The sequence below is a fragment of the Teleopsis dalmanni genome, chromosome 2 (genome assembly GCF_002237135.1).
Source record: "Teleopsis dalmanni isolate 2A chromosome 2, ASM223713v2, whole genome shotgun sequence".
Classification (NCBI taxonomy): domain Eukaryota; kingdom Metazoa; phylum Arthropoda; class Insecta; order Diptera; family Diopsidae; genus Teleopsis; species Teleopsis dalmanni.
The window spans coordinates 22008747-22033590 of record NC_051847.1 but is presented as its reverse complement, the minus strand read 5'-3'; the positions used below and the strand labels follow the sequence as shown (position 1 = coordinate 22033590).

The window sequence follows — 24844 nt, the reverse complement described above, 5'->3', positions numbered from 1 at the left end:
CATTGTAATAATTTTGGAAATAGGTACGTACATATCATTTTGTGTCAATTATTCAACGCTATTTAGGATTTATATTAATATAATTTAGAATATTAATCAATGTATATTTAAATAATTTTAGAATTATATTTATATAAATACATTAATAAAAACATTAACTCAAAAGTTGTTATAAGCTTATTGGCAACACTTAATTAACTATTTTGATTTTAGTTTTAATAGAGCTCTGCAAGTCGATATATTAAATATATTGTAGTTAAAAGTATTCACAATTTAATTTAAAAAAATTCTTGTTGAAAATTATAAATATTAATAATAATAAAAATTAAATAAGAATATTTAAGTAATAATTTAAATAAATAAATTAAATTAAATAAGAATTAAAAGTGTAATAAAATTTTTTTAATTATGTTATTTTTACTCGATTGATACTTAAATATCAAGCGAAGCAAATTTATTATTATTAGTGAAAGAGTTTAGTTCAATGTTGATTATATCTAATCGATAAATTTATTATGAACTGATATTGATTTTAATTAATAACCTTAATACGAAGGTTTAGCTATATGTATAGGCTTTTTTCAAACAATTATTTTTAGGGATTGCAACTACTATCTACCAAGTGAGGCCTAAATAAAAAGCTAAGCCATCTTATTTAAAAGCATGAAAAGTTTGAATATACGCGGCATCTACTTTTTAGCTTTGTTAAAAGTTATTGAACCATGAAATATTTTATATTTAACTAAATTTTTTGAGAAAAATTTTGAGAAATGATTGACTTTTCATTTCAATTTATTAAACATTTCCAACAATTTTTTAAATTAATTTGAAACCTCTTTTATTATTAATAGAAAAATAAACAAAAAACAACATATTTACTTAAAATAAATATCTTAAGATTTGTGAATACTTGATATATTGTATATATACAGTTCTAATGTTAATATTATAAATTTCTATATATTCAAATTCAGTAGTGTGTTGCCTTAGCTGTTCAATTTAATTTTATATTGTATACATTTTTATAAATTTATTATTAAAATTTGGTGTTTATGTTCTCACAATTAAAATTATAAAGAAGTAAGATTTTTGGCATTAATATAGCAGTGTTTGTCTTTTATTGTTGTAACCATCGTTTTTAAATCCTACTTATTGCACCCAAGTAGCCGGTGCCCACAGTGGCTCATTCTCAATTCGCTGCACAGTAATTACTAATTTTTCAAAGGCTGGTAATAGTTCTCCATTGACGATTTCATCGTCAAAGAAGTGTCCGTAAAGAAAGTCAATACGTTCAGATGATTTTATCATATCTTGAAATTCTTCATCCTGAAATTTGTAATAAGTTTTGAATTAGCAGGTCAATATTATAAATATTTTTTTTGTTAGTTAGTTCATTTTGTTTAATTAAAATGTAAATTACATATATTTAATACTTATATTAAGTTAAAAGAATACAATTAAAAAATATATTATATTGTTATGCATTTAAGATACACCATATCGCAGTAGACAGTTTTAACTGACAAGTATTAGAAGGAAATGATTACATTAGAAGAAGGAGTTTGGTTTTAGTGGTAAATATCTAGGGAAAATAAATAGACAGAATAAAGAGTATCTCAATTATAAAAGCCAGTGATACGAGCCTAATAGGCAACACTTTTTTTTAACAATATAACAATATATCATTATAACAATAATAATATAATAAAGGCTCCTCGGGGAGGTATGAAGATCTGAGGTCAATTATTGCTTAGTCTGATGAAGTGATAAACAATAAAATAGTCAAGGCGTAAAGAGGGGTTTTGAAAATACCTCGAGTTAAGAAAGAGTAAAAGTGCTCAAATACACTGGCTCAAATTTAGTGTTAACTTAATTTTAGTGTTAACTCACATATAAATAAATTTTAACAATATATTGTAAATAACAATGTAACAATATATTATATGAAAAATTTTCGAAAAAATATTAATTTTGTTTGAAAGATTGGCAACCATAGTTTTAAAAGCTTTTATAGTTTTTAAGTTTCATGGCAAAGCAAATATCGTGTTAATACGTTCTTTGTAGTAAGTTTTGCAAAAGTTCAAACAAGAATGGAAGCTTTTACACTATATATTTAAGCTTACCGTAAAACTTCTCGCATTTGCTTCATCGAATGTAGATTTGGCTCTAGCATCAGTACGTGTTTTTTTTAATAATTCTAGTTCCGGTGGTTTTATATGTATCATAAATGGTTTTAATTGTACCGTCCGTAAAGTTTTTATTGCTTGATAATGTGGACTCAGTACACAGACACAGCCTGCATTGACAATTGACTTTACACTCTCACCGGAGGTACCATACAAATGTCCTTTGTATTCACCATGTTCCACAAATTTGCCTTCCTCTATTTCTGTTTCCATTTTTTCTCGCGTCACAAATATATACTCACGACCAGCAACTTCACCAGTACGCATTGGACGTGTTGTATCTAAATGTAAATTAATATCATATAGTAAGTTCTAAATGAAACTGTTATATGTAGAATATATTAGATTTAATACTTACATGGCACTGGACTACGAAACTTCTCAGGATCTCTTGCTATTAGACGTCTTCGTAATTCATTACGACCTACACCAGGTGCACCAATTAAAACAACTGGACGATAAACACCTGGACGTGGATATAGTTTGGCAACTTCTTCATAGGTAGCAATCATTTCACGATCAAAGTCATCATTCTCTGTTAAATCGTACATGATTTTTTTAGTTTTTGGCTGACGACATGAAGATGTGCTACTACTAGAATGTAACATGGGTGAGCCAGGCGGGGTAGTGCAAATGGAAGCGCATGAGCCTTCTGATGATATATGTTAAGTGAAGATGCAAAATTTATGATCGTTTTTAGTAAGAAAAGTTAAAAAAAATTCATTCAAGTTCATAGAATATCGATAGTTAATACATGCAATTGAGTATTTACCATATATAGATAATAATTATTAATTTATTAATAATAAAAACTTGCAAATTACTGAAAAATGAATTATATTCTCATAGGAGTTCGGACGGCGCTTACTTTTTGATTCACTATCATTGGGTTCACGTTGGGAGCGTTCATGAAGTATGCGACGTTCCTGCAATGCTCGACTGGGTATTAAACCAGCTCGTGCAGTACGTTCAGATTCTTTTCGCGCCTGCCACCAATATGCATCATCCTGAAATACATAATGGTTTATGATATATTTACTATACTTATTAGCCGATGAATGATTACCTGTGCCACAATGTGCAAAATATCTCCACGTTGAAATGCTAGACCTGCTTCTTTACATGGTATATATGGATCTATTTCTGGATTATAATTGAAATGTGAACGAACGCGCACTTTTGATTCACGTTGGCCACCTTTGCCATCGGAGGGTACAAGTTTGAAGGTAATTGTACCTTCTGAGTTTTGCTGTAAAAAATATTTGATTTTATTAATATATATTAATATTTTTCTATAAAAATTAAAAACAATACCAATATCGTTAGCACGTCTCCTGGTGTTTTACCTTCCACATTAATGCCATTTACTTCAATTACTTCATCACCAACATGTATTAGTCCAGAGCGATCAGCGGCTCCTCCATGCATTATTCTAGCTATTATTATCTTACCAGTATCTTCATCAGTTTTGATTGTAGCACCCTGTAAATATATATATGTATGTGTTTAAAAGTTTCATCAAGATTTTGTAGAGATATTTCAGAGAAAGTAAGAGAAAACGTTATAAAGTTGAAAACATATGTATTATCGAATTTTTGTCAATCTAACAAAGAATTTTACACAAAAGTTACAACATAGAATACAATAAATAATTAAATTATATTATAATAGATATATTGTTTTTTTTTTATTAAGAACCTATATCGAAAATTTCATTTTATATGAGCTATTAGTGCGCAGAATTTTGTCAAAAGTTATATATTGTGAAAAAGTTTAAGTAAGGAAGTAGTATAGATTTTATGGTATGTAGTAAATTTAAAAATTTAAGATATTAGATACTAATTTATTTAACTTCAATAAGTAACACAAAGATGTTAAGAAGCAGATAAATTGTAATACTCTTTATTACTTAGTTTAATTAAATAGAGACAGCTAAGGTAATTAGGTTATAGGAAAAGGTCTTGAGATTTGCCCATTTCTTCGTTAGGAAAAATACTTATAAATTTATTTTGTTATAAATTTATAAACTAATATTATGATATTATTGAACAAAATAATTAGTTTAAATTCTTTGTTAAGGTTCAATAAAATATGACTGCATGCATAAGATCCTGTAAAGTCTGAAATTGTTCGTTTACTGGCGACTAGCAGAGTAAATCCGAGAGATTCAAATTTTTATTAATTGTTTTTAAAGTATCATATGATTTTTTTGTGATGAATAAAATATATACAATTTAAATCAAAGAAAATTGTATTCGCTTTAAGTGTAACATCTTTAACAGATAAAAATATTTTATTTAAGAATGAACAAAAAAACATCAAATGGTATTGTGTATGTGGACGTAATAATAAATAAATATACCATATAAATCTAGGAACTAACGTATTTCATTCTATGTATACTACTTCCACTTTTTTAACTCAACAGCGGTACATCAATGTTATGGAGCAAACTGTTATCTGAACAATAAAGATTCACTTGTTACAGGGAAACACTTATTCCTCAACATAATTAAAAAAGAAGACGAGTTGCGAATTTAAAGTTAAGATTTAAGAATCCTATATGGAGCCACCACAAGGCGTTGTACCTGAAACTTTCAACTGCATAAATTAGGCATCTGAGATATAGACAAATGCAGTTACCTATATGATAATAAAGTTATAATTAAGCATCTTATTGAAAGATATATTTTTTTAGGTTAGATAGTTGGTGATTGGAAAGCGGGATCTGATAGAAATGCACTTTCAGGTAATACAATTCAAGAGACTGGTATGTTTTGTTAACAAAATCTAAGAATTCTATGTGCTTTACAAGAGATAGAACAGATCAATCCAAGGTCGTAGTGTGCACAAAAGTCTTATGGACCTACACCCTGTTGAAATCATGTCAAAAAAGAAAAGCTTTAAGGGAGTTTTATTCTTCAACATCGAAAAGAAAGTAATAATATTCTTATTTCAACAAACTAACAACTACTGCAATTTCAATAAACTGTTATTTACATATATGTGTTTAAAATAAATGATTTGCCATATATCAAATACGAGGTTAAAAACGTAAGTACACAACATTTATGCATTTTGCAAAATTCAAAAGGATTCAGAAAGGATAGTAGATTTACATAAAGAGTGAAAATGTTAAGAATTTTGTTTGTATGTATGATTGTATGTATATGTATATGTTTGTGTTTATACATATTAATGTGTGCATGTATTTGAGGTGCAGACACATAATTACAGGTTTTTAATTTTAATTGGTAAAAAGGACATTTACTTACAACAATTGGTTCCGCACTTTGTGCTCCTGACTGTGATTTTTTTGAATTGTACAATTTTAAATAAATTCGTAATTGCAATTATTATGACACACAATTTTTAATTAACAATTTACAGTATATAAAATAGATATTTTTTTAAAAAAATTGTTTGAAGCTTATTTTATAAAATTACTATAGAATCATACAGAGTAGTTTGAGCAATAACGGCGATGTAAATATGAGGTGAAAGGTAAAGAGTTCAGCTTAATATCGTATATAATGCTTTCAAATTTAATATAACTATATATATATGTAAATATATTCATAAGTTATGTATTAGAAATACAATTTAAAATTAAAAAAGAAAAAACAATTTAAATTATATAAAAATATAAATTTTCATATATTTTATTAAAATGTTAAATAAAAATCAACAGACATTAAGAAAAAATATATTTATTCTATGACTAATCAAAATTCAGTTTTTGCAAAAAACATAAATATAAATCTATATTATATAATATAAAAAAAAAATATTTTAAATCAATAATAAATTTTTGCACATTCATTTCTTTTTAATATTTCAGTTTTTAATATTTTTTGTTCAATAATATTAATCAATATCAATTAAATAATAAAAATTATTTGCATATTATCTACATTAGTAGTAATAACTTGATTTGTGTATGATATAAGCATATTGAAAATATATGATAAATGTATCAATTATACTAAAATAAACATAAATTAAATTCAATATACATACCAATGAAAAAAAATTTTATAAAATAAAAAGCATTTATTTAATTTAAATTAATAAAGGGTCATCCATTCTGTGCACCTGGCTCCACGTTATATTCCTTAAATTTTAAATTCAAGGTTTGCCATTTTGCAATAGGAATCGTTTAACAATCGCGAAACATTGTAAAAACTTATCATTGTGTACAATATCGTAACTTGTGTTACGTTACTAACTTTAAGTTTTCTCCAGGCTCATTTTTTATTATTAGATATGTCAACAATCAAATTATTCCATTTCTGGTATGGAACATTCACAAGACAAAGATGCAAAAAGGTACAAGTACATTCTACAAAAAGGCACTGTGTGGAGCTTGTGTGCAGTTGGTCTGAAGATTTAATAGGTCTGGCACGCAGTATCGTACATAAAGAATTATTTAATATGAAGTTTTTGGAAATTAATTAAAAACTGGAATGACTAATTAAAAACTGGAATATTTCAAACTTACTTTTATCAGCTTCTGTCGGTGCATAATTTTTTATAATCATGAAGATGTGACTAAAAATATTAATTTTATTTGCTATAGTCATATTATTAAAAATCTTCTTTAAAGTCAAATTCAAAATACTGATGAGGAAGATATGTATTTTAAACATAATGGTACCACAAGCCACACAACACGTTCTAAAAAATTCTCCAGACGTATAAGTCACGTCATGAAGATGTGAATTGGTTGTCGAAATCATTTGATTTGTTAAAATGCCATTTAAAACAGTGGAGTTAAGGAAAGGATAGTGTTTATGAGAACAATCCCCAAAATTCCAATACTTTAAAAATGAGCAACCATTAAGTTACAGCTGAGCTATTGTTGGATTTTTACCGAGAAGTCACTGAGTATTACTTCAAAACGATTCAGTGCCGTGAGATATTCCATGGCACGTTCAAATAATATATTGAAATAAAAGTTTAATCGAAGTCATATGAATCAAGAGAGTGACTTGTATCCGTTTACTTTTGGAGCCATAAAATGGATAACCCTGTATTGCATACAACAATATAAGAAATCTTGACAGAAACAATTCTTAATCAAATTTTATTTCATATAAAATAATAATAAAAATATTTAAATATCAGATGCTTTCAAATAGTAAACAAATTTATGTATATATTTATATGAAGACAAATAATTAAATATTGATATAATAATAAGATGTACTGATTAATAAAAAATTAATTTGAGTTAAAAAATTTTAGAAAACGATGTAATAAATTTAAAAAAATCATTCTCGAAGGTAAGTTAATTGATAAAACTGAATATTTTCAAGGGATATAAAACTGAACAATTGTTCATCGTAAGGCATAGACATACAAAGCAGTAGCCTAAACAATGGCGTAAAAATAAAATAAATGGACTAAGAACAAAAGATGATTCATGAATGCAGCATGAGATGAACGTTGCGGTAATTTTGCACAGAAAAGCAATATTGAAAATAAAAATTGTTAACAAAAAGTACGAAGAATTTACTCACTAAAGGTTCATTGCTTTTTACTAGTTGCACAATTTTAATTGTTTCCTCATCTTCATCCATTTCGATGGGTATATCCGGTAGATGCGGATAAAAGTCCTTTTGAGCAATTGCATCGTGTGCATAAAGCAAACTCTGCAAACAAAACATTTAAATCGATATTAACAATAAAAAAAATATTACAAGTAAAAAAAAAAAATATTATTAATAATAAGATGAAGCGTTTCTTATGAACACTTAGTGCAACTTTACTTGAAGGTATGGTCCCTGTAGCAAATGAAATGCTTCTTTGCAGTCATCATTTAAGTGGCAACGTTGTGATAACTGTTCCAGTACTTCAAACAATATCTAAAACCATCAAATTAATACATTTATATAATAATATGATATTTAACATTTAAATAGGTAGAAATATACTTACTTGACCAGATGTTGATAAGATTGGAGCCAAGCGGTCATCTCTTCCAACCTTTACTACTTTTGTATGTACATTAACTAAAGCATTCAGTTCTTTTGATTCAAGTAAATTTTTAAGGAAATCTATTTCTTGATCATTGGAAAGACTTTCAGCTTCTTTTAGTGACGAAATAAGTTTAGATAATGCTGAAAAAATGAAAAGAGTTACGATAAATGAAAATAACTGCATAAGTTTTCCAAAATATATTATATATAAGTTGTTACGCGTATAGTTATATGTTAACACTTGTTATAAAGAATAATACATAGGAACGCAAGTTTAGGAGTTCATACATGAAGGTATTAAAATTTATAAAATTTGAATATAAAATTCAATTAAGGTATAAAAACTAGGGTATTAAATATATAATGCCGAATATATTCCTATGACTGGGAACCCAGATTTAAGAAACTTTGAGCTGCGTTGACATCTCGTTTAGAGATGTGTAGCGGTCAAAAATTGTCATATATGTTAATTGGACTGAACTCAAAGACTTTAAAGCAGCTTGACTTCTCTGCTAGAATGTATATATTATTGTTATATGTATCATCCACTGTCAGACAAGTTATAGTTTCTCTTATGGCGACCACTTCCGCCTGAAAAACACTACAATGTTTTGGAAACTTATAGTAGAAAGATTTATTTAGTTCCTACGAATAAAATACACTACCTACACTATAGTGCCTTTATCTGAACTTTCGTGTTCAAAAAGCTAACAATTTTTTAAATGTTTCATGACTGTCATACTTTCTGCAACAGATACCGAAAAATAGTCATGTTATTTTTGATATTAATTTTTTTTTTCAATTTTACTCAGCATTTATAAAACAGCATTTTATAGTATATAAAACAATTTGCTTACCAGGATCCCAATTTGTGTCTGTCGCCATTACTTCAGCAGTCATCCTCTTTCAAAAGTAAAGAAAATGTAAGGAATGCGCTGTAAAGCAAATATAAATTGTAAGTTAATATTAAATGTCAATCACTTTGCAGTTAAGTATGTTCAATAAATATTAAAATAAAGAACAGTTTTTTAGTATTAAATGTGTAACAAATTTAAAATAAATAAACTTAAAAAATTTTACAATCGAGCGGGTGTGAGAATTATAGTTTGGATTAACGATTTTATTAGAATACATTTCACTTGAGACTTGATCCTACAATCTATTTACTTTTATTTAAATTATTTATAAATTTTTATTACTAATGATAGGTTGATATAGAAGTGGTAGCCTGACTTGTAGAAAGAAGGGTCACTTAGGTCTTAAGAGTGGAGTAATTGTGACGCGCTACTTCAAAGGGCAAGTTAATTGTTCTAGAAACAGAGGTAAAGAAACCTCTAATATGGACTTGGAAACCACTTTGCCGCATAAATAAAATAGGCAATATCTTCAATGTCTATAATATGATAGCGAAAAGACATTTGAAAGAGGAAGGCCCTAGAGTATTTATGTACATTATGGCGAATGTAGTGACAGAACAAATAAAAAACACTTTCTTCTTTTCTTATAGTATAGATACGGTAGTAGTTCGTAGGGCGATTCAACAGAACATCATATGATGAGCAATATTAATTAGCTGCTGTAGCCTTTTTTTTGTGGGATGATCATAACATACGTACGTGCCAAACAAATGTGACCAACACGCAATCTATGGTTGGACTTTTAAAATTTAAAATAATTTAACTCTTTTGTTATATTTTCTAAGAAGAATCGATTTCTTCATGTAATAATATATTGTTAATATATAATAAAAATATCAATTGAAAGCATCTTAGGTTGTCCACATTTTCTTATAAAAACCAAAAAATTATTATCAATAAGATTGTAGTAAAACAATAAAATATCAATTAATTGATTAGAAAGTGTAACAATTTGAAATAGATAAAGTGAAGATCGGAAATAGGTCTCATGGCTCTGGAACAACCGGAACAGCACAAAATTGAGGACAGCAGAAAAATTTATTTATCTTATAAATAATTGAGAGGAATATTTGATAGTAATATACATTTTATAAGGCCCGCTGCCAGTAAGTTATTTTGGGTGCATTCAGTTATGCCATGATGCAATTATAAAAATATGAGCATATAATATACATATAGTCCTTTCAATCAAACCGGCTTGAGCACCTCAAATCCCATCTCCCTGAGCTATATGTCAGCATACTATAATTAGTTACATCCTTATTAATAAAAGTCAGAGAGTATGCAGTACCCGAATAGATCTATTGGCATTCTTCTAAAAGAGAATTCGGAGTTCTTAAAATATTTATTATAACAAAACTTGATTATTAAGTATTCGTTACTATTTACTTTTAAATTTACAGTAAAATCATATGGAAATTGTCAAAACAATTAAATTTCTATAGTGTCTCCGTATATAAATAGTTTTGTTATTAACGTCATAAATTTGTTTTCGAATTACATATGTATTTTGGCATATATTCGCAGACTGGGGCAGCCCATAGTATAAATATAAAATCATTTTGGGTAATGTGACAGTAATAAATTGCAAAATATTTGTATTTATTTAAATAAAATTTAAGTTTGAAAAGAAATTATGTCAAGAAATAAAGAAAAAAAAAGCAATGCATTTGTTTTTGATACAAAGTACTGTATTATTTTGATTAGTGCACTTTTATATATGAAATTGCCCTGATAATTACGAATCTATAGTAAATATTCATAAAGAGATTTTAAAAAAAAATTTTTTTAATTAAAATTGTTTACTTTATAATACATATAATGTCAGTTTTATTGATCTAAATGCTATATCTTAATTACAATACAGTTTTTAACCCACCTCTCTATCGTGAATAATGGTTATCCGTAATTTTGTAACATAGCAGAGAAGTTAATGTAGATTATTTTATATAAACTGTCTGCAGTATAATCTCGGATTCTGTTATAAATAGATATCTCTCTTAACTTTACGGAATGCTGCTTATCTAGCGCTAGTTTTCATATTTGGCATAATATATGTTGTTTTAAATTGAAACTTTTCTTGACCGAATAAATCAACTAGACCCGTCGGTGCCCCATGAAGAGAGTTTTCACTGCATTTTCACCAATATACCAAGCTAAATGCAGTATTTATCATCTTTCTTTTTGTCCGTTCATTTATTAATTGGTAAACGTATCATATGTCATGCAGTAATTGAGATTTTATTAAAAAATTTTGCAATTAATGTAAAAATACTAAAAAATACTGTTACTGACGACGAGATGCCAAACCAAGCACGTCAGTTTCTGAAATTCACTCCCAGAACATCGGTACCCTATTTGCAATGGGAATAGACGAGAATTCTTATTAGACTCAATCCAATGTAGGCAATAAATGTACCAGGTAGTTGCTACAACTAAAGTGAAACATACACAGCACAATGGGTTTGACTGGTCGCTGTATATTACAGAGACATGCAATGAGAGTTAGTCTATCCCATAATGACTGTTGTCATGGCTATAGTTCTGGAAAAAAGGAGGAACTGTTTTGTATCTTAGGTTTAGTATCCGTCTTTGATGAGTAGAAGACTTAATATCTTTGGAATACTTTTTTTAACCGTCCTGACAGTGCTACTATTCTTTAAAAGGATATAGACAATTTTATTGATCTGTTAGATTGCTTTTGTTAGACTTTACGTAAATGGGAGAGTTGTACCTATTATTTTCGAAGTTGCCCCTGCGCAGACTGTTTTTAGATATTTGAATAGACATTTTGGTCTAACGTATAAGTAACGCTTTTAATTAGGGTATGATAAAGGGCCATTATTTATGACCAAGTGAGCTTTTGTGTGCATGGGTTAGGTATGGCTTAGGTCCTCCATTTCAATCTAAGCTGAAAAGTTAATTTATGCAACACTTTTGCTAAACATTAGCCAATGTAGATACTTTGTAATTTACAATATTAATTTTTAAGTTTCTATTACTTCAAATTGAAGTGTATTTCATATAAGTAATATTTATTAAATAAATTTCCAAATATCGACCTGCAGTTTTTTTTGAAAATAAAATACATTGAAAGTAATATTTAAGATTATTTATTTTTGAATCATTTATGTTTATATAGTGAAATTGTAATAAATCGGTATATATAAATTTTGAGAAAAATAAAATTTTATATTTAGAATCTATGCGTGAAATATTTCATTTATTTGTTTAATAGCATAATTTTTATATATTGCAACTACAAATGTTTTGTTAAACGAAAATTTTTGTTGTTTCATTTCATTTTCAAATAATTAAATAATTGATTTATACTTCATTACTGAGTATTATGTTTGAATTTGTTTATTTAAAACATTTGGATGTTTCAGTTTTGTATTTAAAACGGCAATTGCGAACGAAATATATATTGGTAAAGCAATATAAATTTTTTAATAAAACTTTATTTTCTTCTCAAAAGTTTTTTATTCTATATTTTATTAATTAGATTGGTTCTTCTTTTGGTTTATATATAATTGTTATAAATCAAAATATTAATACTAAAAATAAATAATGTTTTCGAATATTTAAAAAGAAAGTTAGAAACTTTTTTATTGTTTATTAATACTAATTTTTTCTTTTTTATTATTAAAAGAAGTATTTACAATTTAATAAGGTTGAGCTTGTAAATTATTTCAAAATCAATAAATATTTGACAACATAATAGTCATTAAAATATTCGAAATACATTAATATTTGATTTAATATTTTGGCTTTCTATTAAGTGAATATATCTCACAAAAATGAACTCATTCACTAACATATTTCAAATAACAATTTGAAATCCATCCACCTCACATTTTAAAAGGTAATATTTTGAATCTAATAATCCGTATTAAAATTAGAAAACACTTTATGATATGTTAACTGTTGAATATATATATACTATTTCATTAATTTTTATATATATTACATTTAAAGTACTTTAGTAAAGCACTTTTGAGACTCATAACGCAGCACTATTCGTAAGAATTCCAAATTGATTGTTTTCTACAGTGTATGCTTAAATATTTATAAGCTTCAGTGCCAAAAAAAAAAACAAGAACAGAGATTGTATATTATTTTTAGCAAAAATATTATTATATGATATCTTCGTATGTGTCTTATATTTAAATGGCAGTAGTTTGTTATGGTTTTTATAGTCTTCTTAAATCCACCTAATAAAAACCTATAAACAGATTTATTTATAGGTTTAGAGCTTTAAAGCATTGACAGGATATGAGTCTTTATTAAAAATTTTTTTGGTGAGTATAGTATACTTTGTTAGCTGTCGTTAGACAATGATTTATGTCGTGGATAGCAATATCTTTATATATATTTTTGTTAGTTAATCAATACAATAAACAGCAGATCGGTTGAAGTATGTTCGGTTCTTATCGTATTCGCGCTATCGTTAGCGCAGCATGATAGTAGATGGTATATTTCCTTGTGTTACACCATTACTTATAGTAAAATTCTCTGTTTAAATTTTTCTAGATAGGTACACTTGGTATAAATTTATTATAAAAAAAATCAAAATATTTCTAAGTTAAGTATGCGATTAGAAAAAACTATTCATTTAAAAGTCTAAGTGTTGTTCTGTAATTTTTTAATGACTATCTTATAGTTATGAAAAAGAAAATGAAAAAATAAGTATGTATGTATCTTTAAACACAAATTAAAAATTAGAGCTTTTGTTATAAGTATTTTGAATTCTAAATAATCCTTCTTTTTTTTTTTTTGAATATATCTTTTACTCTGGAATGGGAACGTTCCGTTTAACAATGGAAATAATCTAAAGAAAAATTCTTAAGCAAAAAGGACAATAGTAGACATGAAAGAAAGAAAGTGACTGAATTCAAAGTTTTGTTTAAGGAAGTAGTTTAACCAAACATTCAAAATGAAAACTTTTGTCTGTTGACATAAAAAATAATACATTTTTTTTTAAATAAAAAAAAAATATTTATTCTCAATTCTCCTTTCATAAATTCGCTTCACATAACAGTTTGATGTCATTTTATATGCCCCAACTTGTCTGCGAGTCGACATCAAGTCTACGTAAAAAAAAAATAAAAAATAAAAACGAAAAGGAAGCGTCTAAAAGGAAAACGAAAATGAAAAATGTTGGAAAAGTTAAGTAAACATGCAAACAAAACACAATGGCGGCATTGGAGATGAGGAACATTACTGACGTCAGGAAGTTAATTTTTGCAAATCAGTACCAAAACTGCCCTTAGTAGCTTAGATAAATGTTGATGGAAAATTTAATTTCGCTGCTAAATTTATGCCAATCAGATTTAAAGTTTCGAGTTGAATAAACTTTATTTGCTTTTGTTAATAACAATCGTACATACGAGTATATGTACTGCGATTGCCAACTTCTGCTGGAGTTATTTTCCTTCTAAGTAAAAATTTTGGCATTGAAGGATTTTCAACTTAAGTGCACATATTGAATTATTTTCAAATTTTTAAGCAAACTATCTTTAATTTCTGTCATTATTGTTTATATTCAAATGCTCATTTAATTTAAATAAATAAAATTTCTTTATTTTTAGTTGTGTGTATTACTTACATCGTTACTTGAAGTTAGTAGATAATGATAAAATTACGAGTATTGCATGTCAGTCAGTTAAGAATATAAGTACAAGTACGTCATTAAAAAATTGATTGAATTCGATTAAATTCAAGAAAATTGAACATTGGTTTCTTTCGTGGCCTCTATATAACGTCAATGAGTCATTTAATCGAGAATGAAATAAAAATAGTTTTTATGTACCATAAATACCAATACTGAGATTATGAAATAATCCGTTTTATGGAAAAAATTAAAGTACTTTCGAAACGGAAGTGCTATAAATGTTGTTAAAGAGATATCACTCTAAAAAGAGAATATATACAAATTACATTGTGACCGAAAAGTTTCCGGTCATAAATAAATAAAACGCAAAATTCTTAATCTTCATCAATATTTATTTTATCTCCTTCAAAATATGCTCCATTAGAAGCGATACACAAATGCCAACGTTTCTTCCAATCATCAAAAAATTTTTTATAGGCGCTTTCCGGTATGGCTTTGAGTTCCCTCTGCGAATTCTGTTTTACGTCTTCTATGGATTCAAAACGCGTTCCTCTGAGTGGTAATTTGAGGTTGGGAAACAGGAAAAAGTCACACGGTGCAAGATCAGGTGAATACGGTGGCTGTTCGATGGTATTTATTGAATGTTTGGCCTTAAAATCGTTGATAATGTTGAACAAATTGAGGTGAATCGGAACAAGCCGGGCGTTGACACGTCGCATACACAAATTGTCCACCAAAATCAAACGAGCCATCTCACGACCGATGCCTAGCTCTCGTGCTATCTCTCTAACACTCACATGAGGATTTTTGAACACGATTTCCTTTGCCTTTTCAATGTTTTCGTCGGTGGTAGAGGTCGAAGGTCGTCCAGAACGCGGCATGTCTTCGACGGTCGTACGACAGTCCTGAAAGGCTTTGTACCACTCATAAACTTGAGTTTTCGATAAAACTGATTCCCCATAAGCCTTTTGTAGCATTCGCAACGATTCTGCACACGAAATTTCGTTCGAAAAACAAAATTTGATGCAAACTCTTTGTTCAATATTTTTTTCCATTGTTTTTTTCGCAACGCACTACTGAGGTGAACTGGTTTCAACAGCTGCCGTAAACGAACTGTCCGACAGATCGCGCTCATTTTTGGCATAGTAATTAAGGACAGTGCTGCCAAACTAACATAAACTTAAAATATCGAAAAATATACAGCGCGCGAATTTTAAATGAGAACCTCCGAAAACCTTTCGGTCACAATGTATTTTATAATGGATTATAAAAATAATGAATTTTAAAAAATGTACAAACATCCAAAGTAAGATTGAACTTAAACTATTGTATCTATAGTAAAAATATCATCCCACAATATTTTAAATTTTTTCCTAATATCCTTTTTTACTGTCGAGATTTTCTGTCTGCTGCTGCCATTATTACATTCTTTCATGGTTAGTAATTCCGAAGTTGAAACAAGCAGAAAATGGAAAGAAAGTTCTTCATTCTGTACTGTCAGGAGTCATTCTCCATAATCTAATCTCCATGATCTAAATGATCAATGTTCTCTGGGAATGGATTCTATATTAATATAGATCCCATATATTGAAAGGCAGACGAGGTTTATAAGATATTTGAGGGGTTCAATTAATATAATGTTTGTGAGAAGTAAAATAAATTACTGCTATTGATACTATTGTTATTGCAATGTATTTACATATGTTCAAGTATTAAAAAGTATACTATAAAAGTAAAATTGTAGTCAAGAAATAAATTTATTATCCTTTACTTAATTTTATCTATAAGAAATTTTAAAAAAATAGCAACAAAAAAGTAGTTTTAGATTTTAATTCTTTATTTTATTTATAATGAAGAAACTATTTTCAATTCAGTTCTAATTTTGTCAATTTAATTAATTTTATTTCAACTTATAGTGGTTTTTTTATGTCTAATCAAACAATTCTGGTAAATAACTTTGACGTTTTTTTTTTTGAATTACAGTAAGAAGTCATATTAACTGCGAAATTAGTTTAAAAACTATAAACTACTATTATTATGTCAGTCCTTTAGAAAAAAATCTTGGGACAATTTTACGAAACCATGAAAATATCCTTCATCTTTTCATCCATTTCTGATTCGAATAGCTTGTCTCAAACACGAAATTAATTGCGTTTTCGATTGGTAAATCTGTATTCAATCTAGATTTAATCTAGATCTGTAATATTTTGTTGCTTAATCGAACATTTTTTGAGTAATCGCACATTTTTTAGTCTTGTTGCTAGACATTTATATTATTCAAAAATATTTATATCGAATCAATTCACACTTTATCTGTCAAATGTCCTGTACTGATCTTTTTAATAAAAGATGAGAAGATTCAACTACATGTAGGCATCTATATGCAATTTGGTTACTTTCCAATAAAAGTATATCCAATTCTCTCATTGAGATGCAGCTTAGAGACATCAGTCTTGTAATAGGTTTGCTTATAGGTCACTGCACTTTAGGTGGCCATGCTAGAAGATTAAATTTCCTTTTCAATCATACTATTATAGCTTACTTTTTTAAATTTTTTTTATATAAATTGTACAGTTTGGATGAATAAAATTTAAAATTTATAAGTAATTTTTATTTTTGTTTTTATATTTATATAAACAGATTACATGACATAAATATTTTATTAAACACTGGTAATAAATTTATTTATTTTGCTTAATAATATTTGATTTTTGTTAATGTTGAAGATTATACTATATCCAATTAAACTTTACAGTACATATTTATTTTATTTGAAAAAGAAATATTAGTTAAACTGATGATTTAATGAGAGAAAATGATAGTTATAACTTTATTTAAACAGTAATCAAAAAAAATTTTTAATTATAAGCCATTATTATCCTTTCTGTGTTGATATGCAATTATAGTTCAATGACAACTTCAGTACGCCATTAGAAATAGAATCATCGAAAGCAATTAAGGTCTGACGTCAAGCTAAAATTTGTCGTTGGTAAAAGTATCCGGTAACTTAACTCATTTGTTCTGTTTTAAATTTTTATTTTATAGAACTTTGCAATGAGTTTTGTTCAAAATGATTGACGACTCTAAATTGCAAAGCCTTTTTTTCTATTTCAGAATTAATCTGTGTTTTTGCAACATGTCATGAAAAATTGTTGAAATAAAAATCGATTGTAATAGTTTTTTAAACGCAGTAAATTTTAATAGAATTAACATAATTTAATAAAACTTATTTTCATACTATTTAATGACGATGTAGTTTGAATTTATATAGGTTGTTTAAAAATAGTTCTCGTAAATTATTTTTGTCTATTTACTGTGTTTCACATATTTTATTTAAATCGCATCACTTAACCGTACAAGTCGAAAAGCCGTTGACATCTCTTACGGTGTACATAAAGAGGCCCATAGTCTATCTAAATATGTTCACTGAAGCATATATATACCTATATATACACATATTATACATGTACGAGTATATAAAGAAAATACACACAATGGTGTTATCCTTGCATAGACTGCCCAGATAAGCTTTGAAATTTTGTTTTAGAAATAAGTTTCATATTCATAAAGACTTGTGACAGTAACAGCGACAAAAATGTTTCCTTTTGACGTCAAATTGCCTTCAACGAGGCTATTAAAACGTTGCAAAATGTTGCTACAGGTTGTATAATATTTATTTTTGCTGAGTTTTTTATGTACATATATATAAAATATAAAAACAAATGCCGAGATTCTTATGGTAAGTGTGCTAAATTTAGAAACTTTCATCAAATGAGAGTCATAATTAACTGAAAATACACAAGAGTTTAAGCTTAAAATTTAACATATTTTATACATGATTAAGTTATTTAACGTTTTAACGTTATTAATGAGTTTTACGAATAATACAATTATATTGTTTTTAAAATATTTTAAAATTTATATACGAGTTCAATAAATTAAAAATAGTAGTATTAAGAGTTGATTAATAAAATTTAATTTATGAATAACTACTTCAGTGAGACTAACTCTTAAACTTTTCAAGTAGCAATAATCGCATCACAGTCGAACTTCATCGGTTATGACAACATGTTTGTCCAAAGATTAATATTTAAATATTATATAAAAACATGTAATATAACCATTTAATAATTACAAGGCTATGTTCAAGCTTAAAATATTTGTTCCGAAATAACGAATTTTCGAAAAAACCCTAGTTCAAAGGAAGATGTATCAAAACCGGGCATGATAGAAGGAATATTCCTCAATAGAAAATATTTGTATGACTATATGATATTGAAAAACAAAAAAAATTATTAATATTATAAAAAAATATTAAGCAATAATTTGAAGTTTACTTAATAAACTAAAAATAGATTCAATTGCAGGTAATGCTTTTAATATTGCAACAGTCGGCATTCCTTAACACTTCGACTATATTCATGGAAAAAAGTTATAGAAATCCGACGTTGGTTAAACAACGATGGACCTAAACTTGGTGCTAAAGTCTCGTTATAAAGTACAAAGGAGGAAAAAACTGGTTGTCCTTTTATAATATGTTTTTCATATGTCAGATCGCATTTAAATTTGAAGAGTCTTAAAATAATATTTAATTATCTTAAAATTAAAAATTATCTTAAATTGGTTGGTTTCAGATATCCAGATCGAATGTTACCAAATTTTTATAATTATCTATTACAACCTATCCACCTATTAGTTTGTGTCTATCTGTCTATATCTGGATTTTTTTATAAAAGGCATCAAAAGTTCAAGTCAGTGCGTGACTTTAACATGTTAACATCGCCTTCGTCCAGATGGATTGTCGGCAGATCTCACGTTATTAATGCTTAATACTAAAGATAATAAAAGTGGAAGTTGATTTTAAATATATCTAAATCTATATTGTTATATGTAGTACTAACCTGGAGGGTTAGTTTTCTTTAAATAAGTAACTCCATACGTGAATATAAATATTTAAGGTTAAGCACTGTAATCGCTAAGTATCGTGGGTTCTTCAATTATTTTACATTATCTCCGAATAAATTAAAAGACAATATGATCTGTTTACACTGCATTAATACAGTGCTTATTTTTTCATGCTTATTGAATAAAATTTTATATGAAAAAAATTAGCGTAGAACGCTTAAAAGAAGTTGAAAGAATACATAATTACTTAGCTAAGAATTTGTTATATAATTATCTTTTAAACCATTTTTAAGATCAACAGTTTAAGAGACATACTGTACTTAATATTTTTAAATACTGGAAGTTTATTATCAAAAACACAAAATATAAATTAAAATTTCTGGCTTGTTATTTCGAATTTAATTTCATAATTTTTTAATTTAAAAATATTTTAATTTATTAATTTGATTTCAGAATTTTAATTACTTGCATTTATGTCTTTTTTATTTTCACATTACAAATCTCACATAGGGCAATTTGCTAATTAAAGCAGTAATCTAAACACAATCCCAAGTGTAAATCAGAGAAAACTTCAAGGACAATAAAATAAAAACAAAACACGCAAAGCCATTGAACAAAATATATCACGAAAAAAAAATTAAAAAAAAAAAAAATATGGAAATAATTTCAAGTTGAGCGTCCTTTGAAAGCCGAAATTCTCTCAAACTGAGCAGTTGACAGTTATGCAGTTATTTTTGCTCTTTTGTTGTTAAGAAATGACATTTCACTAAACGAATTGAATAGTTCTGTACGAGGAGAGTTGAGCACCGGAAGTATTGCACTCAAAAGCATATACCAATGTACAATGTACGTTCCCACACTCGTATGTTTCATAAAGCAAGTTAGTTTGAACATAACCTTGAACTAGTTAAAATTTCTTGAAGGTTCAGATTTCGAATAAACCTACGTCAATGTGGGTGGAACACTTTTCCTTGCAACTTCGACATCTGCCAAATATGGATATTGTTTCTGTATTTTATCGCATTGTTTGTTTATTTTAAGTTAAAATGTTGTGTGAGAACGGAAGAAATAAATAAATAATAGGAATTTGTGTGGACAAAGTTCTAAAATCCATATAAATTTATACTTTAGTCTGTGTTAATTTTAAATTTAAAATTATTCACATGGAGGAATGTAACTTGTGGATTTAATACTTTAATATATAATTTTTGTTTATATTTAATTAATGTTAAGATTAATTAAATATAATTTTATTACAAAATTATTGGCTGCCTGTCAATCGTTATTCCTACATCAATTAATCTAATGATATATTTTATAATTTCTCTTGCAACAAAACTATCAGTGTAGAGGGTATTAAAGTGTTAACAATATTAACTATGACTTTACTTCTTTTTGTTAATAATAATAATATATGGTATATATTTTATTATCGTACAAATAATAAATAAATTTTATCAGAGGAGAGTAGTGCATAGATGATTACAGAGAAATCAATTCGTTCTGCAAATAGTTTTTAGGAATCAATTTAACAGTTATTATCAATTTAAAGTTAAAATTATATTATTATATTATTCATTACAAGTTTAAAGTTTTTAGTGGCGTATTAGATCAAATCCTTTAGAAAAAACAAAATGTGGTTTAACACAATTTCTATAAAATAAACTTATATTCATTATTAAGTCTAATATTATATTTTCAATATGTTCGGCAGTCTTCAGTGTACTTCAGGAGTTCACTACAGAGATTAATAAACTTATAGTAACTTTTAATACAATTTTTAAAAACTAAACTTAAATTCATTATAAAGTCTAATTTTATATTTCCAATATGTTCAGTAGTCTTCAGTGCACTTCAGGAGTTCTCTATACGGATTAATAAACTAAGTGGTTACCCGAATAATGCTCTAGTTCAGAAACCTTTGAATACATTTCAGTGATCCCAAAGTCTAGACAAGTTTTGACATATAGGCCTTAGTTTAACATTTTAAAGCTTTATGACCTATACAATGCTTTATACCAAGAGTAATGCTATATTAACTGCATCCTTTTTAGTCAATAAACCTCAATTTTATGTAATAATTATTTCAATAAAAAATGTGCTAAATATTTCTTAAATAGTTATTTACGTATATTAATAAATTTTTTTTATCGTGGTTATAATAATATCTTGTCATTTTAAGCTCAGAAGTGTGATATTATTTTTATTATAAAATTGTATAAATATAGTAAACCTACGTTAAAGGAATGTACACAGATCAATGCTTGACAATTCACCGTCAAGTTCAAGTAAAAAATGTCAAAACCATCAAAAGGTGAATTAATTTAAAAATAAATACATATTTAAACAAAAAATGAGACCAAATAATTTTTTTCTTTTTCTTTCATATGTTGCAATATCTTTTTTTTTACTTCCTGATAGATAATACTATATTAAAAACAACAAAGTTATTTTTTCTTGAACTTTATATTTGTTGTAATTTATACTAGCATATACAAGCATATACCTATACGAATACAATAATAGTAACAGTTATGGCACTTAGAGCGTGCTTGAGGGGCTGAAGCTGCCCTTCAAATGAACCGAAGGACTATATTTTTATGTATGTATGTAAAAGATATTCATTATTAACTTATCATAATTGTGCACTAAAATAACAAATTATTTTATTACACTGAAAAAATTTTAAAGTCCCACCACAAACTTCATTTCTGACCACGGGCCTGTAACAGTTATCAAAGGAGTACTGCATTCGTACAATGAAAAAGCAACGACGGTAAAGAAAAACTAAAAAAGGATAAAGAAGGGTTGTTAAATTCTTATTTTTGTTCGGTATATCCGTATTTTTTATAAAAAATCTTCCTTAAAACTATTTCAATGTTAAAATCGTGTTAGGTTAAAGTGGCCGCCTTGCGTACCAAAGCCGATTTGAACTCAAATATTACTTCATTTTCATATTACGGATAAATGTTGTTCTTACACCTAATGTGAAGAACCACTAAAAACAATAGAAGAAAAAAAAATTTCATAATTTAACTAATAAATATATTTCTTTCAAATAGGGATCTTAAAATATATTTCTATTCTAAATATTTCAAATACTTCTTTAGGGTATCAGTCAGATTCTTCAAATTGAAGAAAAAAACACCCTGCTTCAATCATTTGTAATATGAATGTAGTATAAATTATTACAAATGCACTTTGTGAGTGACTGTGTGAGAAGAGAGGATAACAATTGAGAAAAACAAAAGGGAGAATCTTTGAAGAATATTCGTTACCGTTGTTTTATGAGGGATAGTTCCTTTTAGAATTTGCTCAAAAAGGGACAGAGAAGAAGTTTTGTTGTTTAGAAATTCATGAGCGTTTTGCAACATAAAATATTGCAAAAATTTTGAATTTTATTTAAACTTTTTTGAAAATAAATTATCTTAACAAAATGAATCTCAATATTCATTAAAGAAGCTTTATTTCATATTTGTTATAATTCTTAAATATTTTAGTTTAAATTAACTTAGCTTACCGTCTTTTCGCTGATGTATCCTATGGTACTTGTTTCAATGAAAATTCACTAATATTAAAAGGAAATATTTAAATTAATACAATTTAAAATTTAAAATTTATATCATATAAATATGATTACAATACTTTTTTATGGTTATCTTATTATGAAATTTAAAATTATTCTTTATTTCAAATTTATGATTATTAATTAAAATGATAGAAATTATATTTTTATGCTGCAATACAATATAAAACATGCGTGATATATTTGGCTGTTTTGTTTTTTTTTTTTGTATTTATTTTTTCTAAAATAAAACAAACCAAAATTATTTCACTTTGTTGCTTGGTTTAGCAAGAAATTAAAAAATATTATAAGAAATTATTACGTTATTTTTAGACAACGTCGTCGAGGAATAATAATGCTGCGTGCTGTTCACCTAAATTTTTAGTTATTTTATGTGTGATTTAATACATTTACGGGGTAAGGAGTGACTTGTATTCACGGGTATTTTGTAATTTTATTTTGTTACACTACGCTTTCTATGACGGCACTAATTTATTACATTAAATTTATATGAATTCATTCTATTAATGTCAATTATTTTAAATATATACAGGGAATTTGTCCGCTTCTACTTTTATCACATGATACATATGTACTGTGTACATACGTACATAAATACATGTATATTCCACTTGCCACTTTAGAAACCGACCACACTCGACACTTTGAGTTAAGCAACTGAATTCAAATTGGAATAACATTGAAGAGGCTTCCTGCCTTTTTTAATTGAGTGAATTTTTTGGCATGAATTTTCCTGTGGTTCTGTTTGCTTCTAAACAAATTCTCGATTGCGGGCAACACTGTTTGTGAGTGGCATAGTTGGGGTTGAATTGCGCAAGTCAGCAAAATATGTGCAACAAGGAAACAGGGTGCCCATGTACAAAAACAAATTTGAAATTAATTTTGCACGTTTTATTCGTATATGGATATGTGTATAACTACGAAACTTTATGTTTTGTATAAGTTCTCACTTATTAGCTATTGCAATTAATGGAATGGTTTACTCATACTGTATGCTTTTTTTTTGTTTAGAGAACCTGAAGATTTTATCTTTTTAAAGTTTGTTACAAATTATTTAAAATTTGCTGTATTTGGATTTTCCAAACCTATATAGTATTATGAATAAAACCTTGAATTTTAAGTTTAATCATATTATTGAGTTTAATTCTAACACCTATTTCTTACTAAGTTTCTAATGAAACACAAAAAAGTGTGTTTAGCAATATAAGTAATATTATATTTCATTGAAAAATTAAAAAAAGGTATGAGTAATATAGTGCATATATACTATGTTTACAGTTTATACTATGTTACAGTTTAACTTCTTGCACCTCTTTAGTATATTCTTATAAGATTTTGTGTGAGAAATGGCATACCTTCTGCATATTTGTCGAGTTAAATACAATAGTAATCGTATACTGACTGAATTTCATCTATAATAAACATTTAATACAATAGTGTTAACATAGCTAAAGAACTAAACCAATATAATATCTAATTTTATCACTTAGGCATGATGGCTTAGTTGTAAGTGAAAGCTCAAGTAAAGTAATTCAAATAACTTCAAATACAATAATTGTATTTAGATAAGAATTAAGTAATAGAATCAGATATATTATGCATGTTTTATGACATAAAATATAAAAATTTAGTGGTCCTGTAGTCGTCACTGATCA

At 27.0% G+C, this 24844-nt stretch overlaps 1 protein-coding gene across 5 annotated transcripts; it reads right to left on the bottom strand.

Moving 5' to 3' along the window:
* Positions 1 to 964: 964 nt before the first annotated feature.
* LOC119680932 (MAGUK p55 subfamily member 7) lies at positions 965 to 23832 on the bottom strand. 5 transcript variants are annotated; one of them, XM_038093960.1, is made up of 13 exons: positions 23780 to 23832; positions 23124 to 23171; positions 9025 to 9102; positions 8127 to 8308; positions 7958 to 8053; positions 7709 to 7840; positions 5462 to 5491; positions 3501 to 3668; positions 3253 to 3435; positions 3055 to 3193; positions 2545 to 2838; positions 2124 to 2467; positions 965 to 1326 (listed from the first exon to the last, which is right to left on the bottom strand). In XM_038093960.1, the coding sequence occupies exons 3-13, from the start codon at positions 9065 to 9067 to the stop codon at positions 1150 to 1152; spliced, it is 1788 nt and encodes a 595-aa protein (XP_037949888.1). In that variant the 5' UTR covers positions 9068 to 9102; positions 23124 to 23171; positions 23780 to 23832; the 3' UTR covers positions 965 to 1149. The 5 variants fall into 5 exon arrangements, with proteins under 5 accessions (XP_037949888.1, XP_037949887.1, XP_037949889.1 ...); XM_038093959.1 differs by having other exon boundaries at positions 23491 to 23831; XM_038093962.1 differs by having other exon boundaries at positions 968 to 1326; positions 2545 to 2721; positions 23491 to 23831.
* Positions 23833 to 24844: the final 1012 nt, after the last annotated feature.

Coding starts and splice junctions, on each gene's coding strand:
- LOC119680932 (XM_038093960.1), bottom strand. CDS start 9,067: ATGACTGCTGAAGTAATGGCGACAGACACAAATTGGGATCCTG. Junction 3,436..3,500: donor GAGACGTGCTAACGATATTG/GTATTGTTTTTA, acceptor TATTTTTTACAG/CAAAACTCAGAAGGTACAAT. Junction 2,839..3,054: donor CAATGATAGTGAATCAAAAA/GTAAGCGCCGTC, acceptor ATATATCATCAG/AAGGCTCATGCGCTTCCATT.